Source organism: Pseudochaenichthys georgianus, chromosome 22 (genome assembly GCF_902827115.2).
Source record: "Pseudochaenichthys georgianus chromosome 22, fPseGeo1.2, whole genome shotgun sequence".
NCBI lineage: Eukaryota > Metazoa > Chordata > Actinopteri > Perciformes > Channichthyidae > Pseudochaenichthys > Pseudochaenichthys georgianus.
The window spans coordinates 25,453,354-25,472,786 of record NC_047524.1 but is presented as its reverse complement, the minus strand read 5'-3'; the positions used below and the strand labels follow the sequence as shown (position 1 = coordinate 25,472,786).

The 19,433-nt window shown below is 39.7% G+C and overlaps 1 protein-coding gene across 3 annotated transcripts in view; it reads right to left on the bottom strand.

Annotated features, from left to right (window-relative positions):
* Positions 1-381: 381 nt before the first annotated feature.
* LOC117467506 (zinc finger MYM-type protein 4-like) overlaps positions 382-19,433 on the bottom strand; it is a 57,069-nt gene continuing 38,017 nt past the window's right edge. For all 3 annotated transcript variants that reach the window (XM_034111147.2, XM_034111149.2, XM_034111150.2), the window contains exons 19-29: positions 18,231-18,382; positions 18,036-18,147; positions 16,414-16,671; positions 16,250-16,326; positions 14,675-14,804; positions 14,427-14,578; positions 13,635-13,752; positions 12,641-12,889; positions 4,466-4,574; positions 3,853-3,921; positions 382-2,728 (exon numbers count right to left, since the gene is read on the bottom strand). In XM_034111147.2, coding sequence (XP_033967038.1) covers positions 2,593-2,728; positions 3,853-3,921; positions 4,466-4,574; positions 12,641-12,889; positions 13,635-13,752; positions 14,427-14,578; positions 14,675-14,804; positions 16,250-16,326; positions 16,414-16,671; positions 18,036-18,147; positions 18,231-18,382 — 1,562 coding nt within the window. In that variant the 3' untranslated portion in view covers positions 382-2,592. The remainder of the gene's footprint in view (positions 2,729-3,852; positions 3,922-4,465; positions 4,575-12,640; positions 12,890-13,634; positions 13,753-14,426; positions 14,579-14,674; positions 14,805-16,249; positions 16,327-16,413; positions 16,672-18,035; positions 18,148-18,230; positions 18,383-19,433) is intronic.

Below are 19,433 nucleotides of genomic sequence, written 5' to 3'. Positions count from 1 at the left end.
AGTCTTGGTTCCTCCTTTAGAAAGCCATCATGACTTCCAAAATGATCATCAGCCAGCCTCAGCGTGTGATGGACACCAGGAACTCTGATGAGTGGGGATCAGGGATCTGTGACTGCTTTCAAAATGTGCCTGAGTGTAAGTATCTGCACTTCTTTTCTTTATGAGAGAAGTTACAAGTATAGTTTATATTTGATTTGTATCTCTTCTGCACAGTCATGCTATGATTATGTGACAAAAGGGCATTGTTTGCTTACTCAAAGGGCAAGACGTTGTTCATTTTTATTCTGTAGTTTTCAAATACATTAATCTTTCATATTTTGATATTAGCTGCATCATAAAAACACAAAGGATTACAGTACACTTAGTCATTTCCTTACTGATTTAATGTGTCATTTTTTGCAACAAACCTACCAATCTTATGTGTCGATTTGAACTCAATACTTCAAAATAATAATGTTAGATACTCATCCATGTTTTATGAAATAACAGCAAAAATACACAGCCAAATCTAATGTAAGAAAAGTGAACCTGAAATATTTTTTTAAGAAAGGAAAGGTAATTGACTTACTCTAATTATTTATTAGTATCTTAAAGGTCCCATGTCATGGCCATTTCTACTGATCATAATTCCATTGTTAAGGTCTACTAGAATAGATTTACATTGTTCAATGTTCCAAACTCACATTGGTTTCTCATAGCATCTCTGTATAGTATGTGTATTCACTCTCTGTCCTACACGCCTTGTTGGAGCTCCGCGGATTGGTCTATTTGGACTTTGTTATGTCAATAGGACCCAAAAGGAAAAAATAGAAAAAGAAAAATCTCCAACGAGGCGCTCTGAGGCAGCATGGACAGGTCTTTTCTGTGTTAGAGTTGGACTCGCTACAGGGTGTACTTTGAGGGTTTGTGACTCTGCAGACCGTTTACATGCAGAAAAAGCGACACAACACACAAGGGGACGGGTAATAACCAGAAAAGCATATGATGGGACCTTTAAATGATTGTGTGCATATTGGTGTGTTTTTTTTGTCTCTGGGATCTTACAGGTATTGGTCATTTTTACAATAGGTGTATTTATCGGTTGCTTATCTGGTATTTGTTTATTTCTGGTAAAGGTTGTTGTGCTTACTGGTGCTATCCCTGCTTCGCACGTAAAAAAAACAAGGAATATGGGCAGTCTCTGTCTCCCCCTGTTGGACATGTCTGGTTGTGTCCCTCCCGCCACCATGTCCATGAGGGAGCGCTACGGCATCAAAGTAAGACACGATTCTCTTTTGTTGGTGTCAGATGGCATATATATTTGAGTTTATATATCTGATATTTCATACACACACTCTCAACGTCCGATTTTAAATGAAAAGAAGGGAATACGATGATTTTTTAACACTTTATGGAAATACATAGAATCTGACCCGCGGAGCTTCAGACGGGAGCAGTGATATTCAGCAGTGTGTGGTTTAAGAAATATCATTTACAGAACTCTTAGATTGGAATCTTATAATCAGTCCCCACGGCAATGTAATACAAAGCTTTGTTATCAAACATGAGTCAAATTTTGAGGCAAAAAAGCATTACAAGAAACATGGTGTTACCACATAGCATTGTGGGTAGTCGAGTCATTATGACCATAAAAAAAGGACAAATTAACTATTTTGTATTACAAATCTAGAATTCTGAACCACTCATGAAAGGAAAATTAAAAAAAGGTTAAAACTATTTTGGAAATTAGTGATTATCCAAATTATGATCCAAAAGTCTATGATATCAAATGGACATTACAAGATGTAAAGGTGTTCACGTTCAGTACATCCTGACAGGTTTGGGAACATTTTGTCCATGTTTCCATCTATATATGCCATTTAAAAAACAAAGTCTTTTCAAAATATTGTTTTGATTGTAAGTATGGCCAACACAAGCCATACTATACCATAAACCATTAACACAATTTGTTATAATATAGCGGGATAGAAAAAATAACTTGTTGTCTGCCGCTCATCCAAATTTTATTTTTCAAATTATGGAACAAATGGAATGGAAGAACAAAAAAATTCACTGAAATAAAGTGGATGTGGGTCATGACTCATGAGCCACTTTTTACTTTATCTCCAGAGGAAAGAATTGAGGAAAAAAAAGAGGAAATAAGGCCACATGGGATGACAAATAATAAAAAAGTAATATCACATAAGTAGATAATAATAAAACAGTACAAATATGAGAGGCACTATGAGTAGTGATCTGACAGGCTCAGCATGGACCTTAACCGACTGTAAAATGAACTGCCATATGTACTAATGATGGCCTTAATTATCACTGTGACACAATGAAAGAAGGAGACAGTGTTAACAATGTATCCCTTTGTCAGACTTATGACAAAGTATGTAAACTCATATATGTGGGGAGGGAATGAAAACTGAGGAAAGTAAACACAAGGATCCCGTATGAAATGTTCTTCAAATGTGTCTTAATTGTCTTTCTCTTCTGTGTGCCCAGTTCAAACACCTGTCAGTCTTTGTCTGAATAAATGGGGCTGGGTCACCAGTGATTCCCTTTAACCTGTACGTCAGTGGAGAATATCACAGGCAGAGCCCCCCCTCACGGCAAAGCGTCGTCATCAGCGGGGGCCGAGGCTGCTCCGTGCCCCTGGTGCACCTCTCTGACGGCTAAAATGCGAGACAGCATGCTCTGCAGAGTGGCGCCCTCCAGTGGCTGACAGCTGTACCACAGGGAACTGCAGGGTCAGAAATAGACATTACATACAAATAAGAAAATTCCCCTAAACAAAATTCTGACTGTGTGACTGGCACTTGGTGCTTGTCCTGATGCATATATTGCCAGAAATACCTAGGTAATGGTAGTAGAAGCTGTAGTGTTGCTTTTTGTAGCTTTTATAGAGCCGTTTATAAACAACCTCATCATGGGCTTTCTGTAAGGATTGAGTTAGTCCATAGGGGTTATTTATATGGAATTATATTATATATATATTATTTATATGTTCCCTATTATTCAAAATCCACTTTTTCATGTCTTTTATGCATCAACATGTGTCCCCTCTGTGTAAAGAGATTCAGAAAGTTTCAGGACAAAAAGATTCCCTCTCTTTTTGTCCTGATCCATTTATATAAAAACCTGTCTGAAAATGAGCTGATCAGATTTGAGCCACTTTGTGATGTCACAATGTTTTTGGGTGGTGCAACCATTAGCCAATCACCAACAGGTAACACCTTATCACTTGGAACCCCTTCCTAGACCTCCATTGTGTTTTTTTAACCAATCATCTCTCAGAGGGGCGTGACCAGCAGCAGCTCATTAGCATTTAAAGCTACAGACACAGAATCAGCACTTTTGAAACAGGGCTGAAACAGAGGGGTTTATGGGATGCTGCAATGATCTGTTTGGTATTTCGAGCCAAACATTACATTACATGTCATTTTTTGTTCAAAGCGACTTCCATACTCAATACTGTGGACAATCCCCACAGGAGCAATTTGGGGTGAAGTGTCTTGCCCAGGGACACAACGACATGCTGACTGCAGTGGGACTCGAACTTGATACCCCCTGATTCGAAGTCCAGCACTCTATCCACTGAGCCACAGCCTCCCCAAACACTTTAGAGACATGTTTTGTATTTATCTGAGACCTATAATCTATTGTTGAAAAACAGTATAGGGGACCTTTTTTTCTCTGCTGTTAAACATAGTGGCAGATCATTTTGACCCTAAAGCATCACATTTCATCATATTAGGGTACACATATAAACAGTATGAATACAATGGCGGGTAGAAAGCCCTGGCGATAAAGTGACAGACTCATGTGTCACTCGTGTGTTTCTTTAATGTTGGAGCACACACTGACCTGTGAGTGTGCACAACCTCCTCCGGCTGCAGGAAAAACACGTCGCTTCTCGTCTGCACCGACTCCGGGCTGTCAGAGAGCAGAGAGGATCATCATAAAAATAATAACAATAACAATCATAAAAATAAGCTGTATTTGTATAGCACTTTTCATACACAGGTGCAGCTCAGAGTGCTTTAACAACATTACACAAATCATACATGCAGCATTACAATATAACACAACAGTGCAAGGGAACCAGGGAAGTAAAAGGTGGAATAAGTCAAATACAATAAATAATCATCTCTCTCTGTAAAATAACGGTAGACATAAGACCAAATGATTAAATACGATAAATACATTAAATAAATACAATAATTACAATTTATCATTATTATAATAATAAAAAACAGGAAAAAAACAATAAAAGACCATTTTAAAAGGGGATGTCGCTAATAAAACGATAAAAGAAAGAAAGAAAGAAAACAATATAAAAAATAAATAATAAGAATAATAAAGATTAAAAGAGCAGTTAAATGGGGTTGTTGCTAATACAAAACGAATCTAAATAGATGTGTTTTCAGTGTGTGTGTGTGTGTGTGTGTGTGTGTATGTACGTGTGTGTGTGTCTCACCATCTGGAGAGGTAGAACTCGTAAAGCCTGACAGGACAGTGTAGAGGGTTGGCGACATTTTCAAGCATCTCCAGCATCTCTTCCTCTCCCTGCCGTTTTCTATACCGTTCTGGAAACAAAGAAAGTACCACAACTCAGGTAGTCATACTAACAATTACGGATACCAGATATTTTACACCACATACAGATGTAGCACTCCAGATCAGACTCACATGGGTGTGTCCCAGTCAAAAGCCCAGCGGATGCCAGTGGCTGGGGGTGTTGCCAAATTGCTAGAGGGCGTTGCCCAATTTCCCCATTTGTTCAATTACAGGATTTAACCATGAGATGGCGCTTCATTCACAAAATACACAAAGACAACTGGGTGTTGTAGAACTTAGTCTGTTTGCAATGTTTGCAGCTCTGCAGTTGTGTTTGCTGAATACTGTATCATTTAATCACTTATTTGTTCCTGTATGGTTTTCACAAGCTACTATAATGAAAACACATCAATATTTTAGATCAAATAAAGTATATAGTTTGCTTTATGCAGTATATTTCTTGTAATATTGTTGGGGTGTTTTTACACAGTACAGTAGATTGAAGTAAATCAACTTATACATTAAGATAAGATAAGATGGACCTTTATTAATCCCGTGGGGAAATTCAGTAGTTCAAACAGCAACAGGGTGAGAGTGAAAAACAGGACAGCACAGATTCACACAGATTAATAAAATCAAAAATAAGATGAGCGATAAAAATAATAATAATGAGAAACTATGAAATAAGAAATGAATAAAACTAAAATGTAATTATCATATCATATATTATAATTAGTGCTGTCAAAATTATCGCGTTAACGGCGGTAATTAATTTTTTGAATTAATTGCGCATTTAACGCATGTGCAGAATGGCCCGCCCCATACATGCCACCAGTGGCAGCGCCAGGGTATGGCTGGGGTAGGCTACACCCATACCAAGAAATGGCTTAGCCCTACCATGAAAAATGATGTTAAAGTAAGCAAAATAAAGTCTGCCAACTCGCGTGGAGTAAATTGCACAGACAGCAGTTATGGAGTTAGATTTGGGTCAATATTCTAGCGCGTAAAACAAGCTACTCACGAGCGGAAAATGTGCTTTTACACGCGCATAAAATGACCCTCGCGCGCAGATTAAACCCCCGCGAGCGGCTCTGCGCCCGCGAGTGGCTCTGCGCTCGCTCGTGAGAGAGACAGCCTTCTTGCTCGCTCGCGGGAGTGTCAGCTTCGCGGAGTCTGTCTACGCGCGCGTGAAAAGTTTCTGGGATTTTGGAGCGGAGCCACTGGACTTTGATTGACAGCTGCAAGAAAACCCGGAGTTGCCAGGTTTGATAAATGCCTGCATTACCAAGAGCCGAGGAGTGACGGCAGCAAAATCAGTTGGACGAGATTGAATGGTAAAATTGTCCATAAAAAACTATTATATTCGTAAAGTGTACAGCTAATATATATATATATATATATATAAAAATTTATTTTATATAAAACAATATATTTTTGAGTGGGCTGTATCTGTCGAAAATTGCTAGCTACTGTCTGCTGAACACTCTTAGAAGGGATGTGTCAAATATGACACAACATGTGTTGAATTTCAACACACCTACAGAGTGTGCTAAGGGACAACACGTGTTGTGTTTATTTATGTGTAAATCATTTTTACACACAAAATGTGTTACATGCCCCTAACACACAATGTGCACATTTTACACATTGTGTGTCATAAATGTGTAACCAAGATGAACACACTCATTTGTTATTTCTGCACATTTTGTGTTATATTTCTTTAACCAGAATTAACATTTGATTGTGTTATATCTGCACATTGTGTGTCAATGACGAAGTACCAGGTGGTGGATATGGTTTTTATTCAAAAAAATTGAATGCAAGAATAAATTCATTGGACATTTATTTACAAGGATTTCATTAGCACAATATGTCATTAAGAAAATAATTGTTAACATTTAAAAACATTAATATTTTTCTAATTCATCAAATGTTGACAGAATAGATCATTCATAAAATCACACCTAAAAAAACCTTATACCTTGGTTAAAACAAACTTAATCTTCAGCAAACTATTGTTGTAAATGACTTTCAGCTGAGGGAATATAGTGATGAGACTCTTCACAAGGACCACCTTTTCAGTGTTGGATGGATAATTAAGGATTAAAATGAATGACAAGTGAGCTATTTATTTTTTATTTTTCAAAAAGAATACAAAAAGTTCTAGCATACAAATATTACAAATGCGTGATAATAAAGCAATTGGTTATAAAGAATGTCCTTTTGTATCAAGCAAATACATTTTTACAACCAATATATCACTTAAATGCAACAATTATATATACACATATGGACAACTTTACCATTCAATCTCGTCCAACTGATTTTGCTGCCGTCTCTCCTCGGCTCTTGGTAGTTCAGGCATTTATCAAACCTGGCAACCCCGGGTTTCCTTGCAGCTGTCAATCAAAGTCCAGTGGCTCCGCCCCAAAGTGCCAGAAACTTTTCACGCGCGCGTAGACAGACTCCGCGAGGCTGACACTCCCGCGAGCGAGCAAGAAGGCTGTTTCTCTCGCGAGCGAGCGCAGAGCCACTCGCGGGCGCAGAGCCGCTCGCGGGGGTTTAATCTGCGCGCGAGGGTCATTTTATGCGCGTGTAAAAGCACATTTTCAGCTCGTGAGTAGCTTGTTTTACGCGCTAGAATATTGACCCAAATCTGACTCCATAGCAGTTAGTAAGATTGATTTCAGTCGCCACGGTTTTGAAAACTTTTGTCACGTAGTGATCGTCTTCTCAATAGAATATCTTTGATAACGGCGTGGTGTTGTTGCAGGAAGTCCCGACGGAGAATACTTTTGCTGTAGTACAGGGCAGAGCCATATAATAGTAATAATATGGCTCTGGTACAGGGGTGCACATAACTGGTACGCAGGTTATGTGCGTAATCTGAAATGCGTACCGTCACTTGTGTCACAAAGCGTATTTGCGTACCGACGTACTTGTGAAGCTTTTCCAGAAGGCGGTTAGATCACCGGACGACAGAGTCGGTCTCCGTGTGCACAGACAGGGCTGCTGTTAACGTCGGTCTGTACAACGGAACTGTGCCAAAACTACGCCAACCGGCTGCGGAGGGAGACTCTCCCCCCCTTCACTGGAGAACTGCGCTAAAACAGCTGATCACAACGTTCACACTCTGTGGTCACGAAGTACTCCACTAGCCCCCCCCCTCTGTCGACTTTCCTGAAGTACTCCCCCGTTGATAGAAATCAACACGTAATGAATTAAGACCCCACGGTTTGATGATTGATAGGTGTGTGGGTTGTCTTTCATTTTGACATGCAGAAAAATGTTATAATAAACATATGTTAAATTGATATATCCGCCTTCTTTCATTTATCTTTCCATTCCCACAACAATATACATAAATAAATGGCATATTTTGGACATAGTTCGAATGGTGATTAATCATGATTAATACATTTTTAAGCTGTGATTAATTTGATTAAAAATTGTAATCGTTTGACAGCCCTAATTATAATGTATTGTATTATTAAGTAATATCATACATTAACCCCATTATAGCAGATGCCACATTGAATGGATGAACACATTTATGCATCAATAATTACAACAGAGTATTTCTAAATACAAGTTGTAAAAATACTTATATGTATTTAATATTAACCCTTTGGAGTCGACCGTCACGCCGGCGTGATCAGATCACATGACCTGTTCAAGCCGGTGCCGCATAAAAACAACAGTCCGGACAACATTGCCGTGTGTTTCTGTCGAAAGTACTGGCTTGAAACTATATCCCAGTCTTTATTTCATGCAAAAAGACCCAGTAAACACGGAGATACGATGATATAAAGTTAATACATTTCAAAAGTATGAAAAATATCTTCGCCGCATTTGATCATTTTACGAAACAGAAAATACTGGAAACTGTAGATCCTGCTCAACAGGATGTATATGTGTATTTCTGTCGAAAGTACTGGTTTGAAACTATATGCCAGTCTTTGTTTCATGCAAAAAGACCCAATAAACACGGACATACGATGATATAAAGTTAATACAGATATATTTCAGAAGTATGAATAATGGAAGCACATATTTTAATTAGGGCTGTCAGTCGATTAAAATATTTAATCGCGATTAATCGCATGATTGTCCATAGTTAATCGCGATTAATCGCAAATTAATCGCACATTTTTGATCTGTTCTAAATGTACCTTAGAGGAATATTTTTCAAGTTTTTAATACTCTTATCAACATATGAGTGGACAAATATGCTTTATGCTAATGTTTATTATCATTTGAACAATGACAAATATTCTCATGAATATTAAACACAACAACCTCTGAACATTACAAATATTCGCCTCAATTCAACCTGGAACCTCTCTCATTCAATAATACAATACAAATGGTGTGTGTGTGTGTGTGATGGATCATTGGAGCTATGTGCAACTCAAGGCATATGCTCGAACGGGAGCTGCCTGGACGCTGCAATCATGTTGCGCGCACTATCCGTGCTGAGTGTGCTGACTTCTCCTACAATGTCCCGCTGTCTGCTTCCTGCATCAAGTCAAGTGCTCGGTGCAGTTGTGTGGATAGAGCGCTCCTCTGTTTTCATTTAAACAGCTCCTTATATCCGTTAGCGCAGCTAGCTAGCACCAGATGCTAACAACAACAACGCACGTAAGGTCTCTCTCTCGCTCGCTCGGGCCACACATACACACACCCTCCCGGTCCTCCAGATGGCCAGTCGGTGCCTGCTGATCTCAAGGGACCTATCTGTCTAAATAAAGGTTTGAAATTAAATGAAAATCATTTTCGGGACGGGGAGACGTGGGGAGACGTGTGTGATTAAAAATTAATTTGCAGAAATGTAAAGTGATCTACCTAAGTTCTATTCATATTCTTGACGGGAAGAGCCGTGTAAATGGGTGGCCATATATGCATTTGAAAAGCAATATAAATCACACAGTTATTATACAATAGGCTATAAAAGCACCATCGATAACCATTACCTTTATCCAATTCAAACTTTGGACGGGAAAAAAGGAAGGTGTACATGGTTGGGCTATACTGTAGGCCTACTGTATACATACAAAGGCCATTCAAGCTAGAGTTCTTCTGGAAGAACTCATCAGGCACTGTTATGACCTGGCCCAAAAGGCCACAACAAAAAGGAGACACACCGGGGCCCTTTCTCATTTCATCAAATCCCCCTCCTCGACTCCTCTGTCCTCCGGTAGTGACCCGGAAATGAATTTTAGCGCGCCATGTTGAAGGACATCTCATTTCTCTAAATGCACGTCGAGGACCGAGGATCGAGCGTCGAGGAGGCTCTCTGGAGGAGCTCTAACCGAGGATACACTGATGGGTCCTCCACGGCTCCTTCGCGGATGCATTTCCGGGAACAGAGATGTTTCAAAGAGTCGTGACGCACGGCCAGACTTATCTCAGCCAATGACAGCTCTGCATGCATCCCCTGGATATTATTTTAGAAACTGCTTTCATCGCGACGCGATGTTTACAGAGAGAACAGCTGTGAGGTCCGTGCAGAAAGCAGAGCAGTGTGTATAATATATATCACTCTATAACAGGCCTACTCTCTTTATTTGCTTTAGTTTAGTAGATATCTACAAACAAAGAGTCCATATTTTTCTAAAACCATTCAGTGCTTCACATAATAAAATACGCAACAGCTGTAGCCTGATCATGTGTAGGTGTGTGTGGTACAGTGTGTGTGTAGATGCAGCAGACAGACAGGTCTCAGTTGGTTTGGTGTCCTCTGCTTAACTTGTAATACTTGTAAATAAAACTTTTGGCCCGTAATTTATTTTCCTCATTGCAGCGACCAGAGAGGGGGGGGGATATATCCAGTCTCTGATAGTGTTACGTTATTATGAATGCTCTGTTTGATTCTGAAATTGTATATATTTATATAAATATATACATATATATGTGTGTGTCCGCATCTGTAGCCTGTTATTGTCTCATTACACCGCACTGTGAATGAATCAAAGTAAATAATATAGAAGTGGTCATGAACACATCTGTCCATCAGACAGAGGGCTGCTGTGACTCCTGTCATCATTAATGGACGTCTCTTTAAAATGACCGCTCAGAGGAGAGGAGTTCTCATTTCTCTAACCGCCTGCTGCTTCCCCTCCTCTCTCCTCGGTTCCCCTCCTCGGCTCCTCCGCTCGCATCTCCTGTGGGCGGGACTAAGTCTCGAGGATAGGAGTCGAGGAGGGGAGTTAGAGAAATGAGAAAGGGCCCATGTCAACGGTTATCAAAACATGTTTATTTAAAGGAAACAATCCAAATTAAATGAAGTGCAACAATAAGTAAGGCATGAGGTGTGGACGTCAGTGGTATCAGTAGTGTAAATGCAGGGTGAGGGTTGCATGAATGTGTATGGGTGAGAGTGTTGAGGTGCACAAAGTAAAGCAACTAAAGTAACAACCATATATACTCAACAAAACCAGGTGTCTGCAGGGGAAAGCAGAGCGAGAACAGAGAGGAGCAGAGAAGCTTCAAATAGCTGCAGGACACCGGACCCAGGTGCCCTGAGTTACTGTAATCAATGCAATCACTGGAGCCAATGCAGCACAGACAGAACAGCCACACCCTCTCTACTGATGGACCCACAGGGGCATCACAGGCACCTTCAAGTTAAACAATACTACAGTAAACAATTAACACAGTAGGCCTAAATTATGTGGATTAAACCACATTTATTTCGTTAAAAATAAACTAAATATGATTTTGTTTGAATGATTAAATGTCATCAGGCACCTTCAAGTTAAACAATCAGGTGCACACTTTAATGTGCCACCACCTCCGGACTCGGCTTGACTCGGTTTAAAGAATGCACAAATGTGTTTAATCGTTTATGTCAGATATGTACTAAGTAGCCTAAATACATTTGTTCCTGCTCAAGATTAGATTCAACTTTATTGTTATTGCACATGTTGCAGGTACTGAGACAACGAAATGCAGTTTAGCTTCTAACCAGGTGCAACAAGCAGCGAAAAGTAATGTGCACACTACTACAGTAAACAATTAACACAGTAAATTATGTGGATTAAACCACATTTATTTCGTTAAAAAGAAACGAAATATGATTTTGTTTGAATGATTAAATGTAGGGTGAATTGCCCTAATGTGGGACATTTTTGCATTTCAGACTTCGGGAATATATTGCGATATGAAGCCGACACAATAAATCAAAATCCAGTACCATTCCGAAATCCCCAGTAATATTAGACACTAATAATACAGTAAACTATTAACACTGTACATATTATTGTTTGCCCGTGGGATTAGGATGATCGGTAGTGAGACCCGTGCTGCATTTTCCTCCGGTCGGATGTGATATAAAAACAAAGCGATTATTTTTGTTGTAGACTCAGGTGGATTAAATGTAGTGTATTAATTTCAACTCGCGAACATATGATACATTAAATGATCGTGAGGATGATGATTGAAAATCATTTGTTTGAGCCTGGATGCATTTCCTGATCTAAAAACATAGCGATGGTTTTGTACTTACGCCAACATGAATTAAACATTATTTTGTTAAATAAAAACATGGTGATGTTTAGTAAATGATTACATGTCTCTTATTTAGCACAGAATATGATCCTATCCGTGACATATATGGATCTTAACAAATATCCGCTATATCAGATACCTGTAGATCAGCTGTTTATTTCACATGAGTTCCAGTGTGGCAGCTTGTCACGGCTCCACCGGTGGATCCATGATCCATTGCAGCTGGTTTCATTATAATTAAATGTATTTATCAAGGGGGCGTTTCAAGTCCTGCGGGGGGTTTTCCTTTTCAGTAGGGGCCCACCCCGTGCCGATCACGGACCCACGCGTCTGAAATGAAGCGCTACATCTGTACGGTCAGATTAAGAATTTCAGCAGGATAGAAAAAACTCTACTTCTACTGTGGGTGGGTGGTGGTTGTTTGTTTGACCAGTATGAGTGGGATGACAACCATTTTTCATCAACCTTGTTATTCTTTATCTTTTTGAGAATTTTTGGTGTCATGTTGACATTTGAATTGTTATGCAACTCATTCAGTAAAACCAAAATTATACAAAAAGAAGAAAAAACCTCTACTTTAGTGTACCTGTGTGGTGGGGGTCCTTGCTGCTCCGCTGGTATCGGAGGTAGAGGACTTTTCCGGCTTTGTTGCAGGATTTGGAGAGTCGGGTGAAGTTGGTGAAGGAGACGCTCTGGTGCTGCTCCAGAGTGGTGAAGCCGAAGTTCTTGGAGCAGAAGAAGAGCAGCGTGTTGAGCAGCACGATGGGGGAGTAGGCGCCCAGCTGCTTACACTCCCACAGGTAGGACTCCACCACCCGGGAGGAGACTGCAGCACCTGGAGGAGGACGGCGGAGGGGGCGGGGTTTGTCCAAAACAAACATGAACAAATACAGAGTTTAGTGGTGTTTACAGTTCAGCAGGATTTTACCAAGCTTAGCTCTGCATATTTCTCTGATAACTTGATCCAGGCATTCGATGAACACAATGATACAATCCGTAATATGGTTAAAATATAGAATTTAAAATGACCAAGTTCTGAAATGTGTATTAGATTAAAACTGAAAGAAATATATAACTCTATAATAAACCAAGTGAAGCGCACCTTGAGAGGAAATGACAGATTTCTCTAGGTTTTTGTACATTTCACCTAATATACCTTTTAAATATCTTAAATCAGAACTAAAACATGTAAATAGTTGAGTGTTTAAAATTATTTTTTAAAAGCATAAAAAAGAGTTGGGAGAATCTTCTTATATTTAAAACCATTCATATTTTCTTTGGCCACCTCTGGCCAGTAGAACACGCTGTAAACACTACATGTTATCAATTTATAAATTGGATATGGCGAACCTGTTATCAAAGTATTCTGTAATTACACATCCATGTAGTCGTCAATATTTAAATATTGACTAGTGCAGCTTTAAAGTTGTATATAATCTGAATCTATAACTGACATAAATATTTTATACAGAGAGGACATTTAGAAATGAAAATACATTGACTGGTTATTTCAGAAAATAGACATGATTAAACTGTGGTGTGATTTGATGAATATCTCCACTATGACTTTATGATATTACCACTCGGTACTAGTAGTTTAGGTTTCCAGAGTTGCAGCATCCCGCTGATCTTGGTGGTAAACTGACTGTAGAGCTCGTCAGTGAAGATGTTCTCTATGCGGCCCTTTGAGAACAGATACTGTCCAAAGAGAAGAAGAAAAGAAGGGGAAATCAATGGGTGCTGCAGGAAGTCCTAATACCTGGAAATGAGTTAGCATTAGTAAGCATGACTTAGCATAGCATGTGTATTTGGTTAGATGCCTAAAATAAGAGCTTTGGTTAAATATAAGATAGTTCTCTGACATAAAATACAGTTAATACCCCACTGGTGAATGTCTGAAGCTTCTATGTGTCAGAAAAACTGCAGTTGCTAACACATGGCTTAATTAAACTATTAAACGTCATCACGCCGAACATTAGCTGCCTTTAGCTTAGCGCCATTTAACCGTCATGTAGTTCGTTTATAGCCTAGCATTACCTTATTTACTTCTGGCTGTTGCATTGACGATTAAACTTTTGTAAAAGGTTTGTTAATATGTGGAGATGATCCTGCTGAAAAAAATGTGTAAGTATCATAAACGTGTGTTTGCCTCATAGCTTAGTTTTTATTCAATATTCCAAAATCCAATGGAGAATTCTGATTGCCGTTTATAATGGAAGCCCTTGCGATGCCAACTTCTCTGCACTTCTGCCTTAAAAGAAATACGGAAATCAAGATGGAAACTAATGAAACAATATAATGTGTGTGTGTGTGTGTGTGGGTGTGTGTGTGTGTGTGTGTGTGTGTGTGTGTGTGTGTGTGTGTGTGTGTACCTGCTGTATCCCCAGGCAGAGGTAGAAGATGCTGTCTGGGCTGTAGGTCTCTCCATTGGGCCGTCTCACATCAGTGATGAAGTGAGACAGAGCGAAGCTGAGCTCTGCAGAGTCACACTGAAGCACGTCCTCTTTAACATCCACCATGTTGGCTGCAGGGGGAGAGACCACAAAACACAACTAGTGTAGAATAAAACAGTTTAAAACGGAACAAATCATTGGGTTAGATGTTGATAACGAAGTCTTACATCTTGTGGGCTGTTGGTTCTGTTGTTGGACCCAGCTTCTCCAGGCTTTAACCCCGTACACGTGGTTCAGTTTGGAGGCGGGGGGAGTCCGCACTGCACTGTGGTTCAAGGAGCCAGTACGCCTTCGACTCTAGATGCATTCAAATGCAATGAAAGATTGACTTTGAGCACAAAATGCATGTTGGGCGTAATTGAAACATTTGGGTTATGAACACTTGTAATATATTACATAACATCCAAGGAATATGATAGTGTTTTGGGGCTTTGGTAGGTAAAACATTCTTATGGAGCCAGGGGAGATAATATCAGAGAAAGTTTAAGTAAAAACAAAAGTGACTATTCTCTTCTCATGGAAAAGTTCACTAATGTACAAACAACTTGAATATTGTCTATTGTCTATGCTGCCATAATACTTGAACTATAAATATAATATGTAAACTAACTGTGAGGTGTTATCCCCTTTTTCTGCCATATCAACCAGCAAACAATCAGCAGTCCATAATATACAATAAAACAATGATCTGGAACTCCTGCCTCTTGTGCTCATCTGTAAACCAATGACCTTTTTTAATCCCTAAACCAATCCCTACCAAGCTAAATGTTCTTGTGGCAAAAGTCAAACATTTTACTGATATGAAATTGACAATAAAAAAGATGAAATTGACGTTATTGTCTTTGTTAAATAAAGTCATTTAAGATCCTTTTTTGTAATTTTATCTAAGACTTACATCGCTCAAGTTTTTTTGTGGTGAATAAGCATGCCCGGCGCCGTGGGAGGGCCAGGCCCTTGACATTTGACATTCTTGCCCTCCCCCAATAAACACGATTTTTATTATTTATAAAAATTAAAAAATATTTGTTTTAATTTTTCTTCCTACATCCAGGACATGGTTAAACTGTACACCCCAGCACGTGCTCTACGCTCTGCATCAGCCAAACGACTCGCTGCACCCTCGCTGCGAGGGGGACCCAAGTTCCCATCAGCAGAAACACGTGGGTTTGCTATCCTGGCTCCAAAATGGTGGAATGAGCTCCCCATTGAAATCAGGACAGCAGAAAGCTCACACACCTTCCGGCGCAGACTGAAAACTCATCTCTTTCGACTCCACCTCGAGCGATAGAATTACTAACAAAGAACTGCTAACAGAGCACTTATATACTAATAAAGGACTGGCTTATCTATAGCCAGTTGAGTAGCACTTGAAATGTTTGGCTCTATGAAACCTGATGTACTTATATGATTCTGTTTTCCTCAAGGTTGTGTCTTCCTGGTCGAATGTACTTATTGTAAGTCGCTTTGGATAAAAGCGTCTGCTAAATGCAATGTAATGTAAAGGACTGCTAAGACATGCCGCATCAAAAGAACACATTTCATGTGAGCGTTTGTGGAGAGAGAGACAGATACGCGAGGAAACAAATAAGGAAATGAGTACTTTGGTGCAGATCAGCTAGCACGGAACCGTTATTACGTCAGCTGTCGTTGATATTATAGCTTTTTTAGCTGTCAACCAACTCCCCACTTTATAATGGCACAAAATGTTGAAGTTTTTTGCTGATCTCTGAGCAGAATCTCACCCGTTTCCGGCTGCTGTAAGGGTCTCTAGATCGCTTCACTCCTCTCTGTGGAGCAGCTGGCTTCTGATCCAACGACTCTGCAGAAACAAACAAAAGTTGTAGCAGCATAAAATCCAGTTTTTACCCCAACAAACCCATTTATGTGAAGTAGTAGGACGTCTCACCAGTTGGGACATCAGTCTCCAGGTCCATCAATGGAGAGGAGGGAGGTTGAAGCTCAGCACTGGTGGTAGGAGGCTCGCTAGTTGTCGTAGTAACCTCTGGCTGGGTGCTTAGTTGGGGATCAGATGACTCCGTGCTTCTCTCTGAACTCACAGTTAGCGGCAGGTCGGCCTGTACTGTTTTTTCAGTCTCTTCAACTTCACGGATCATGGGGGCGACCACCTCTGACTCCATGTCCCCACTATGAGGACTTCTCTGGTCTGTAGCACACACACAGAGAAACATGGAGGAAAATACATGGGTGACTTTGCTTTTGATTATTACATTAGATTACATGTCACTTGTTAGACGCTTTTATCCAAAGCAATTTGGGGTGAAGTCTTTCCCAGGGACACAACGACATGCTGACTGCAGTGGGGTTTGAACCTGTGACCCCCTGATCCGAACACCAACGCACAACCCACTATCATGCTTTATATGATTTAAAGAGGCCCTATTATGCTTTTTGGGGTTTTCCCTCCTGTAGTGTGTTATATAGGTTTGTGTGCATGTCAATGGTCTGCAAAGGCTAAAATTCCAAAGTTCACTCCAGAGAGTTGGTCTCCCACACACTCCCCCCTGCCTGAAACACCTCCATGTGTTTAATTCCTGGATTATACTGCACTCCATTTGTTTAATTCTGAACATAGTGACATCACTATGTAACAGTCGCACTTCTATTGGTTAGCACTCCAACATATTGTAGAAGGAGTGGGACTTCTCTAAGCATTTGACCAATCACAAGAGAGCCGGCCAGATAACCAATCAGAGCAGACTGGGCTCTGGTTTCAGACAGAGGGTGAAAAGAGGTGCTGCAGCACAGGCAGTATGAGAAAAATAAAGAGCTTTTTGAACATTAAAGCATGGAGACATGTCACAGTAGAGACACTACATTGAAATGTGAACCGGAACATTTGCATAATAAGTCCTCTTTAAAAAAAAAAACTGAAGATAGCAAATCTATATCAAACATCTGCTTTTTAATACACTTCTCAATTATCCGGTCATATGTTCACTTCTTCCCCAACACATATTCACTGAAACTAGTTCAAAAGTAATGTTTTAGCAATAATGATTGTGTTCAGGAAGTAGTGAGCATACTACTGTTCGAATAAGGCTTGGATTATACTGCGTTAGTTTGGTTGGAGTTTGGAAACAGATGTTTTTACATTGTTTGGCTTTTGTTTAGTACATTGAGGTGAATTCCCAAAGACCTTTCTCCATTCTTGGATTCTTTGTTCATGATGGAGTCATGCGAGAAAAAATAGATTCTTTCATGATTTGAGTAATTGATAAAAAACTGATAATTTTGGTGTCCTTTGAAGACATAAAAACCTGGACAAAAGCAGCCTCACCTGCACACAAAAAAGTGATCATTTAAAAGATAAAAAGCAAAAAAAAGTTAATATTTTTTAAGAACTCACACTGCTTGCCGAGATTTCCACTCCGAATCTATTAACCTTTCTTTTCTTAAAATGTACAATTTTAATCTCGTCAAATCAGAGTTTTCCTGAATATTACCACTGTATCCAGATTGAAATGGTTGTAATACACCATGTTAGGACAGGGACTCTGTGCTGCTCACCTGCAGTGGAAACATCTCTCTGTTGTTCTTCCGTCACAGCGTGAGGCTCTGACTGCACTGCAGTGTCTCTCGTCTCCTTCTTCTGTGGTGGTACTATTATAGGTACTGGAACCTGGGAGGAACAGGAGGAACACGTTTACATCAAATTTGCTGCAGAAAAAAAAAACGATTTTCTTAGAATATATTAAGACGTACGGGCACAGGCATCGCCATTGGAAAAGGTGTGTACTGGGAGTACATGCTCATGGGTACTGGGATGAAGACGGGTACTGGGACTGGGACTGGCACCAGTATCACCCTCACATTCTCCCCCCCTACTGAGACACTCATTGAGGGGGGAAGCACACCTGGAGGAGGAGGTGAGGGAAATCAGGAGGAAGACATAGAGAGAGAAAGGGAGAAATTAACGAAAAAACAAATGAGAGAAATGTTGCTATCTTTTAAATTCATGTTAACAATTGACAACATATTTAAGTGTGTCTTTATTGCAGCCTAAAACTCCTAATTAAACACATTTTGAAAACATCTATACCGTTTATTTATCATCAGCACACTGTGTCGTTTTGATGAACATGAGGTAATCTGTAATTTCACATTTGGAGCACAACTCTTTCTCCTGATATTTCCTACGAATAAGTGTAATGATGCTTACCTGTAAGTGAGTTTAAGTCTTGTGTTACGTGCCGTGGTATGTTTGTGTGTCTCCCCCCCCCCTGATTGTCTCCCTCCAGGTGTATAAAGGGCTGAGGAAGGCTGCTCTCTCTCTCCCTCCTCCTGTGAGCTGCATGGCTGTCAGTGTGTGACCTCTGCAGATTGTGAAGTGTGTTGTGTGGGACGTGGCTAGTAGTTTTACTAGTGTTAGTTCATATTTTGTTACATCCCTTTTGCCCTAGACAACAAGGGAACGTAATATCTTAGGTCAAAGTCAAAGGTCAAAGTGAAATACTTCTTGGTAGTTTGGTTTGGACTAATATGTCTCCCCTTGGTTTTGTGTTAGCAGCATTTCATTAACAGTTATGATGAACTCTGGGCTTTGGTCAGAAGAAATCTGTGAAATAAGACACCGGACAAAACTAACTTTTACTCACAAATTCAATTTATTGAAACGTAGAAAAGTGAATTGCCTTGATCTAAACCATCATTTCAAGGCTTGGACAATATAAAAAAAAAGAAGCAAATTAATGCGTTCACAGACTGATCCATGTCAGTGTAATCATAAAAAAAAAAAAAATCACTGTTACATTTGAGAAGCTACAAACATAACAGAAAGTTGAAAAACGTGTGAAATTAAAGATACAGATGGGTGAGTAGAAGTCAAACTTGGTTACCATTACTGCACGAGGTACAGAAAGGAATTGAACTTACATCACACATTCATAATAAACGTCAATATGTAGT